This window comes from Paramormyrops kingsleyae, chromosome 10, assembly GCF_048594095.1.
Source record: "Paramormyrops kingsleyae isolate MSU_618 chromosome 10, PKINGS_0.4, whole genome shotgun sequence".
NCBI lineage: Eukaryota > Metazoa > Chordata > Actinopteri > Osteoglossiformes > Mormyridae > Paramormyrops > Paramormyrops kingsleyae.
In genome coordinates, this window is record NC_132806.1 from 30,940,858 (window position 1) to 30,950,477 (window position 9,620).

The window sequence follows — 9,620 nt, forward strand, 5'->3', positions numbered from 1 at the left end:
TGTAATAGTGTAGTTAGCACCAGTACTAAAGCAATGTATTACCGAACAGCTTTCAAAAGTGCAGTACCACAGTACCTTTTCAGTACCAGTATTCATTGCAACGGTGATCTGCATAAACTCTGAGATATTTGGTAAAATGTTGGACTGTCTTCTTATACCTGCAGCATGAATAAATAAAAACTGCTGTGTTGCACACCTGATAAACCTATGTGTGTCATCATGCCGAGAATGACTCCAAATAAGCCACAAAATAAGGACATTTGTCATGAATTCCATTCTGCTGTGTGATAGCACTTTGCGTCCTAAGTCACACGGTGACGATGAAAGCGTGCTCAGGCCAGGATCGTTAGGTGCAATGTGAGCGCAGACCAGCGTGGGAGTGGGGAGGGGGGGCAATTGTGCCAGGGCACGGTGCAATGTGACTGCGTGAGTGTGAGTACAGCCTTAAGCCCGACCTGGCTAAACATTAGCATTAGCATTTCTCTATTCTGTTTGCATGCCAGCACCACAGTTTTAAGGCAGAGATATGGGTAAAACTTTACTTGACGTGGCACAAGTAATATAGTAACTAAGTCTTAGTTACATACTAATGTCTTGTTAATTCATCATTAATGAATCGTGACACATTTTATATCTTAATTTTGTTAACCTTTGAACTACTGAAGGAACAAGTCATGAATAACAAGTTAAATACTGATCTTATGTTTGTTCATTGTTAATGAATCATGATGCATCCTTGATCCCAAGCAGTTACAATGTGTGTTACTATATCTGTTAATTCTGTAAGTCTTTGTAAACAACTGCAGGAACAAGTCATGAATAACGCAGGTGAAATACTGATCTCACGTTTGTTCACGATTGACACATCTTTTCCCATGATTTGTTCATGATTTTTACTTCAGTAGTAACTGAGTCATTACTTAGCATTTGTGCCCCATCCAGCAAAGTGTTACCAAGATATGTCATGTCTCGTGTGAGTACAGATGTCTATTGAAAGGAAATCGCTCCTGATAAGTGATTGGAGATTTTTAGTCCATTAATTTTAGTGAATTTCCCGCCCTGCCCTACAGGATAGCCGGTCCCTGGACAGTGATTTCTTGGTTTTGGACAACAGCGCCCCAGCTCTAGCAGGCCCAAGTGCATTTCAGATTCCATACCTGATCCGGCAGAAGATCTGCAGCAGTCTGGATGCCCCCTGCCCCCACGGAGCTGACTGGAGGCTGTTAGCGCAGAGACTAAAGCTGGAGAGGTTGGTCTCAGCTCTGTGTCACTGCCAGATAGGCACTGCTTACAGCCCGCTGCAGTAATCGAACTGTCACTCAAGAAGTCAATGAAAACTGATATGTTCCATTTGCCAAAAAGCACAGGAGTAAGCTTCACTTACATAGCATTGTATAGTTTGGCAGTTTTATCCCTTGACTGTTGCTTTGCATGTTAAAATTGTAGATATTTTAACAGGCAGCTGAAAATGGAAAAAGAGTCAAAAATTATTATGAAGTTGAACCAGCAATAGCCAATTGTGATGCACATACACCCAATAACATACAACAATAACACATACAGGCAGTATAGCCGTGTACAGTAAGGCTCAAAGAAATTATGCATTGATTTATTCCCATGTAATTATATGGTGAGTGTTGATAGCAGATTCAGATACCATGTACTGGGGATTCAAACTATTGAAAATGCATACTTTCCTGTGAATGAAAAGGTAAGTGATTAAATACAGGCTACAAATAAGTAATACAAATGAACTCTTATGTTAAGTAAAATGGCAATATACCAACAGGGAGGAAATATTAATGTTAAGCTTTATTTAAAATCATATTCAGATACAATTCAAAGCCTGCAGACAAGGATATATCTGCTTAAGCACAGAGGCTGAGAAATTAAGCCTGTTGTGGAACAGGATGCGGTTTGAGAATTAGCCGCAGACCCGTGATGCCCTAAACAGAGGAGAAAATGTATGAGACAATTTTAGTGTCATAGCTGTCAGTGGGATTTAACACATTCAATTTTCAAGTTGAATATTAAAGTAAATTGTTACCCCCGAATTTTTCATTATCCATTTTCTGAGAGCTGATAGTGCAAGGCTGTATAGCCGCACTTCTGAGGGAGCAAATCATACAGTGATTATGGTAATAGACTTAAAGGCCTGTTGACTAAAAGATTTCAAGTTGAAATTTCATATTAGAAAACTACTGGTAACACTTTTCTTACGGCCATGTTTTTAGTTATTTATAAACACATTAACGATGCATTATAATGCATCCATAAGACATTATAAACATGCTATTAATATTTATAAAAAGGCATAACACATTATAGCCATTATGAATGCATTATTATTTGTTATGAGTTTATAAAGTACTAAAAACACAGCCTTAAGTAAAGTTTTACTGAACTGCTTTTGCAGCAGTGAGAAAACAGGAACAGCTGCTATGAATCCACAGATGACATACAAGCAGAGGATGTACATTGTCTTTGCATGATGTCAACATTCCTCTGCATGAACGCATCCTTAGTAAGTCAGTCATCTGATATATTTTCAATTTTAGGCATATTTAAGTCATGTAAACAGAATCACTACTTGTAACACTAATTACATGTGATACCTTGTTTTGTACTTTACTGAGGCCTGAAAATAACCTAACACTGACTGGCCTGTTGGCAGTCTGTCATCCAGTTTACATTCTATTAATCTACCAGCTAAGCAAGTTGCTTAGAAAACTGTGACTAAGATGAAAGAATATGATTCTTTTCATTTTCCCAGCATCAGTCACCCTGCTAAACAGCTATAAGATACAATGTAGCCCCTTTTTCTTCCGCGCCGAGGACAAAGTGAAATGGCTTTCCAGCCTGTCTATGTAATATTAAATCCTCAGACACAACCTCAGACTCCAGCACTTAGCAATGCCACAATGGTGCCCCCCTCCCACAATGGTGCCCCCTCCCTATGGGTGCTTCTTTTTAGGTCTGTTTGTCAGGACTCTGGCAGTAATGTATCGACCCAGCTGTGTACCCATTTTGCCAATGCGTTTCATGTATTATTAGACCTAAAGAAATCCAAACCTAGTTTTGACGCCGACTCCCCATCGTCCCGCTTGTCAAGTGCTATTTCCCCTGCAGGTAATAAGGTAATCTTTACATGCAGGAACAGTAAAAGCTTCAGACTTTTGGAGAACAGAGAAAAAAAATACCGTTAGCTTGACTGAGGCTTTGCTGAACTAAGTAAGGTGGCCGCTTCGGATACCTCAGAGAAGAGAACATCAAATGCGCTGCCAGAAGGCGGTTACCGCCGTATTGCTATTGATCAGCTTTGATCCGCAAGGTTCTGGTCCACAGAAAAGGTCACATCCTGTCTGATCATGTAGAGAGAGATAAAGGTTTTAAGCCAGTTGGTATGCTGGGCAAGGCTTCCTGACTGACTTTCGTCTTGTGTGTCCTTATAAACAATGAATATCCAAATAATACTCGTAAAGGCTGGAAACTGACACCAATACATATATAACACAAGTATTAAGATATATGATAACAAGTGAAGTATATATGCTAATACTGACTGCAGTGCCTTCATGTAAACGTGGCTGGTTTCCGATACTTCAGTTGACAAGTATCTGGATATTTAGAGAAAAGTAACAGAATCGGTTGTTACGTTTCTATGTACATTAGCTTAGTTAAGCATTAGCAAGAACTACATTATTACATTTAAAATTGAATACAGGGCTTTGTATTCCTGGGACCTACAGCAACCTAGAATCTACTACGAAACTGACAGGGTTAGCAGAGTTGCCTGCACGGCGTTACATTCACGATTTCACACTTTCACACATGCAAGAAATCTTACAGCAAATCTAAATTATATCATTAAAAACCTAAAATTAGTTACATCAAAAGAATTCGGGTATTTTGTTAACCATACAGCCTATTTATAAGGTAATAAAACAGTTACATGTAAATATGTGCGCATGCGTGTTTCTCAAATTGAAAATCTCACTCCAGCCCAGCTGACCAAAGTTTGCAGCCCTACGTTACGTTACATTGAAACCCTTCTGTGTCTTCCAGGCACCTCAGTTTCTTTGCATCTAAAGCCAGCCCCACCTCAGTGATCCTGGACTTGTGGGAGGCCCAGCACTTCCACAGCGGCACCCTCAACCAGTTGGCTGCTGTCATGGCTGAGATTGGGAAACAGGAAGCCATGATCTTTCTGGTGACAGACGGCGAGTGCTAGTACAGGAAGTACAACCCAGTCTGGACAACGAGAGGGTGGAGGATGAGAGAGTGAGTTAAAAGAAAGCACCTGTGTAAATGAAGGATATATATACACAAAGGGATCATCAGTCCAGTGTGTCCCAGTGTCCTGTTCACAAATGAACTAAAACCCAAGTTCCATGCAGTGCCATCTGGGGTAATTATTTTAATAAGGTGTTGTTTTCAAAGCAAACCATTTTTTCCATGACTCACATTTGAAAGGGATTTAAAAAAATCCAGCAGTCCTTTTTTAAGACAGTTTTTAAAGGAGGTTAATAAGTTTGTTGCATATCCGTTCTGCTTTTGACACAAGACTTAGTTAATGACACATTGGGGATGTTTCACAGATTATGCATGTAAAACATGACTCAGAGAAGCCTTAAAAGATTAGACTAGTAAGATGTCCCCTAGTTAACTGAAAATCTTGAAGAAAATATTATGGGAAACACGTAAGCTTTATATCATTTATTTTAATTTAATGACAAGTCTTCACAGGTATTCCAAGGCATAGTTAAATTCAGAAGGTTCCGTTTTTGTCAGATTATACTACTAATATTTTAAATTATCTATATATTTAAAGGTGACTTTACCATAATGTCAATTACATAATTACATTTATACTGACCAATTACAAATACATTTTAAATTACAAAATATCTGTGTACAGAACGGAAATACCTAATGTTCGTATTTATAAATATTCCCATGACATTTACATTATAGCGTATATTAAAATGATCAGTGAAGCAAATAAGCAAATATGAAGATATGAAGCATCTGTCAATTATAATGAATCGGTTTATTATCAGTAGTAGCAAAAATAAAGTTAAACTGTCTGTTTTGCAAAAGGATTTTTTAATATATATTTTTTTAGTTTTTTGGTATATATAGTGAACAAATTATGTGCAGTGATAAAAGAAAATAATGTACAATATATACAATATGACAGTAAACGGTGGTTTGATGCTGTGTTTGATGTTTTTCCGTCATCCATCAAAAGGTACGTGCATTGATCCTTAGACAGAAAATAAATTGCACCTTTGGGCTTCAAAAAGGTCTGTGAAACACCCCCACTCTGAATAGAAAAGCTTTACCCAGTGGCATTTCACACGTCAGCAATGTTTTTTTGTTTTTTTTTTAAGAATGACATCATATGAAGGTTTCCTTATGTTAGAAATGGTTAAACGTGCACTTCAGACAATGATTGGAATTTTGTATTATTTCAAAAACATTTCTTTTTTTATTACTTCTTGGGCACATCAGTTGTAAAACTCATTAAGGCCTATTATACTTTTAGGTCCACTCTTTTTATGAGGACATTTGTACCAAAATGAATTTATACAATTTTAATTATTTATTGAGTGTGGTTGCTTTCAGAATTCAAATACTAGCCCTTTTGTTTTCTTGCAGTATATTATAAAAGATTCTGAAACAAAAATATTCTGCGCCTTTCAACCTGCTGTAGCAACCCATTTTAACATCGAAACGCTGTTATCAAATGCATTGTTTGCTTTTCTATATATTTTATTTGTTTTCTAAATGTAGCTTTTGGACTTTAAGGTATCTAGTACACTTTTTCAAGTGCAAATATCAATTTATGAATATAAAATTCTTTTTGATTGCATAATTTCTGCAGGGACAAGATGTATTACCCAAGAACACGGCCAAAAGGAAGGGGGGGGGGGGGGGGGGTTCAGATTCTTGCTCTATCCTTTCTTATCAATAATTCATAGTGAGACCCAGCCTGAAATAAACAAAAGAAAACAAAGATAATTTCTGTGAAGAATCACTGGTGCATTATATTTCTTTGATTTCATCACCTAATTAAATATATATCTCAAATTAGTAGCAGAATATATTCTGAACACAAGGCCAGACTGTTTTATTTCGGATGTGGAGCCTTTATGAACAGAGCTGCTAACGGGAAATGGAGACAAATAAAGCAGGCAGTCTTTATGACACTGATGACACGTCAGTGGCAGGTAGAATGGCTGATCAATTGCCGTGGGAGGGGCCATTTCATGCTGGGGTGGAGCTTGACATTTACAGCTGCTCGAGAGGCGCTTATTCCGCCACAGGGGGGAATGAAGCGGTTTTCTGCACACGTGTCTTATTTTCTCCTGTATATAAACAGCACTTACATCCACGCCCCTAAGCTTAACCAAGGAGTGTGCAAAGAATGTTCTGTCCGCATAATTTTTACACAACATAGCTTTGGGTATCAAGACCAAATTATGATTCATAGATGAAAACATTATTGATACTGCTTCATGTATCATTGATCACGCCCAACCCACCCGGTCTTTTCAACATCAATTGACAGAAGGATTCTTAAGCATCTTTGTCAGAAGCCATTTCTATGTCTATGTTTGAAAAGCAGTAATATCTTTTGCTTTGAACCCATAGGCTATAGTATGGTTTAACAACGTAAATTGTTTGGTTTAGTGTACAGATTCAGAATATGGGTAAATGTGTCGATATGCACTATATGTACTTTTAAACATTAAAATACATCAGCAGGACATCATAAAATAAAGAGTAAAATATATTTCAACAATCACTATGTTAAACATCTGTTATTAAGTTTTGTGTGTCAGGTCCTTATGTAACTTATATGGTCATGTCAGTGTTTCAGGAGTTTCTGTGTTGTTTCTGTATGTGAACTTGAAGAATTCAGGTGAAAAACTTCATATACATAAGAAACTTTTCTTTGCTACGTTTCTATATCTTTTGTTATTATCATTAACAGAGAAGCTCACTGTATATTGCAACTCTTGGTTTTGTGCTAAGCAAGGGTGTTGATTTGGGTTTGCATGGTAGGGAGTAAGTCCTTCCCACTATTGTGGGAGTACCGTGTGTTTGGGGGAGGGGCTAATTTGGTCCCTACCAATGCTGAAACCAAACCGAGGCCCTCGGAGCTAAACTTCTTTTAAAAAGCCCCAATTGCAGGGGCAGTATGACCTGAAATAATTTTTAAAATGATATAATTTGATAGAAATTATAAACATGTTTAGTGCAAGGCTAAGATGTTGTGCTACAAAAGGGAATATATTGACTGCTATTTGGAAAATGTATAGCAATGGCACATAGAACTGTTGCCTATTGGAAGTCTGCATTTTTTTGCCACTCTGGGATTGAAAGGACTCTTTTTCTGAAGTTCCTATGCTTATCGCACTTTAGGTAAAATTGCATTGGAAAACAGCCAGATGACACAGCAAGCGAAATGTTCCCTTTGTGCAGATTTTATTATCCTTTTGGTTTTTTTCCCATGGACAAATGACACATTTTGTTTCACTGTTCTGTATATATAATTATTTCTATACAAAGTTGGGAACCAAAGTTTTACTAGATGGCATTCATTCAGTGTCAGTGTCAGAGATAATTACCCACGAGCTGGTCAATTAGTATTTTTCATTATTCATTTATAAACAGATCTAAGAAATTGGAAATCTACCTATATAATGCTCTGACCAGATTTTGTTTCCATATCAGTGCATCAGCAGACAGCTCACACACATCAATGGATTTCAGTTTATCCATGGAATTTTAAAGTCAAATGTCATGACAGCACTTTCATATCAGTCTTTATACCAGTAATGTACCGTAATAAAGTTCTTTGTAAAAGACATGTAAATGCTATTTTATTATAGAAAGTTATAACCAAAAGGAAAAAAAGAAACTGGTACAGTGTTTGTCAAAGCATAACCTGTGAAGTATTTGCATACTGTTCATTGGAGATATACTGCTTTATCAATGATTTCTGCCATGTTAAGGGTTTACACTGTCCTGAAAAAATCTTGTGTATGTATTTTTGTTTGGTATTATGTTGAATTGCATATCTGTTAGCGTGACACAGGATTTTGACAATTATACTAACAGAAATAGGACAGTAGACCAGAATACTGCTTCTACCTGGGGAATTGCTTAAGCCATAAAGGGAACATTTTTTTGTATTCTATACATCTAGTAATACATGCATATATACACACAAATACATACTGCACACACAGAGTAATAACAGCCTAAAAAAAAAACCTGCTGTCATACATTTTTTTGGCTTTCCAGTAAAAACACAATAAGTTTTCAGATATGTACACTACCCATACTGTAGAATATCATTAAACACACACAGCAAATCTGGCTAAGCATTAGAACACTTTTAGTACCTGCTGGTAGCATTCTTGACATTCAGTATAGCTAAACACCCTAAATAAAGAGAAACTTTCAAGAAATTAGGAATCATACATTTTAGCCAGTTAAAGTAAAAGCTGACTGACTATACATTTCACAACTGCATTCAAAGTTTTTATGTAAAGAATGTGTATTCCCCCAATCGATTTTTATTTCAAACTGAAAATAACTGTATTAGTGAATGTTTCTTAAATCAAAAAATTTCCTTGCCTTTCTGTAAGTCAAAAATGCTGTACTTAATACATGCCACAGCTTATGCAATTGTACTATTTTTTTCTACGTTTACCTTCCTTCTTCTGACAATGTAAATTACATGTCGTAAAAAAGTTTTGTGGAAGTGGAAAATCTGTCGAAGGAGATTTTCTGTACTTTTCGGACAATATTATGGATTTGTGGGTAGAATTTTGAAAATTCGTTTCTAAGTGCATTCAAGATTTTACTTGGCCTTATGTATATATATATATATATGAAATTTCAGAAAGGTATGTATAGTAATTCAACCTGAAATGGATGTAAATAAATTATATATTGTTAAAAATACGGACTAAATTTTTGGTCTTAAAAGCAGATCTATGACTTTAAAAAGGCCACACAGAAATGCAATTTGTAAGACAAATTCCCAAATGCCAAACACATTCACTGTAGTACAAACCACTTCCTCTTATACCTTGATACATACCAACCAACAATTAAGCTAAACTATGCTAAATGTAGCCATATTTCTGTTACAATCAGGAAGTCAGATGATTTAAATAAAATCATTTGAAAATGACATAACACCATCTTACAGTACAGCAAAATATTATTGGGTTGCAGAGGATGGTGACAATCATTAATTAAAAAATGCTGCATAGTAAATTAGTCTCAGTAACCAATTTAATCCGTCATTATTAAGCAGCTTCTAGCAATAATACTGGACAATCTACCATAGAAAGTTAAGTGAGACGCTATCTTAGTGTTTGTATGTAAGATCTTCTTTATGTTGATATAATCTACATTATATAGCTATAAATATGGGGGGGGGGGGGGGAGCTTGTACAAAATCTCATTTTGAAACCAAGGATGTTAATATGAAGTTCACCCTTTGCTGATGTAATTGGCTCGACTCTTTTGGGACAGCTTGCCATTAACTTTGGAACATTACTGGTGGGAACACAGCTGCCGTGCTGGTTTGGTAT

At 36.5% G+C, this 9,620-nt stretch overlaps 1 protein-coding gene across 2 annotated transcripts in view; it reads left to right on the plus strand.

Moving 5' to 3' along the window:
• Nucleotides 1–9,334, plus strand: part of unc5a (unc-5 netrin receptor A) — a 200,104-nt gene extending 190,770 nt beyond the window's left edge. For both annotated transcript variants that reach the window (XM_023834611.2, XM_023834612.2), the window contains 2 exons: nucleotides 1,071–1,249; nucleotides 4,066–9,334. In XM_023834611.2, coding sequence (XP_023690379.1) covers nucleotides 1,071–1,249; nucleotides 4,066–4,231 — 345 coding nt within the window. In that variant the 3' untranslated portion in view covers nucleotides 4,232–9,334. The remainder of the gene's footprint in view (nucleotides 1–1,070; nucleotides 1,250–4,065) is intronic.
• The last annotated feature ends 286 nt before the right edge of the window (nucleotides 9,335–9,620 follow it).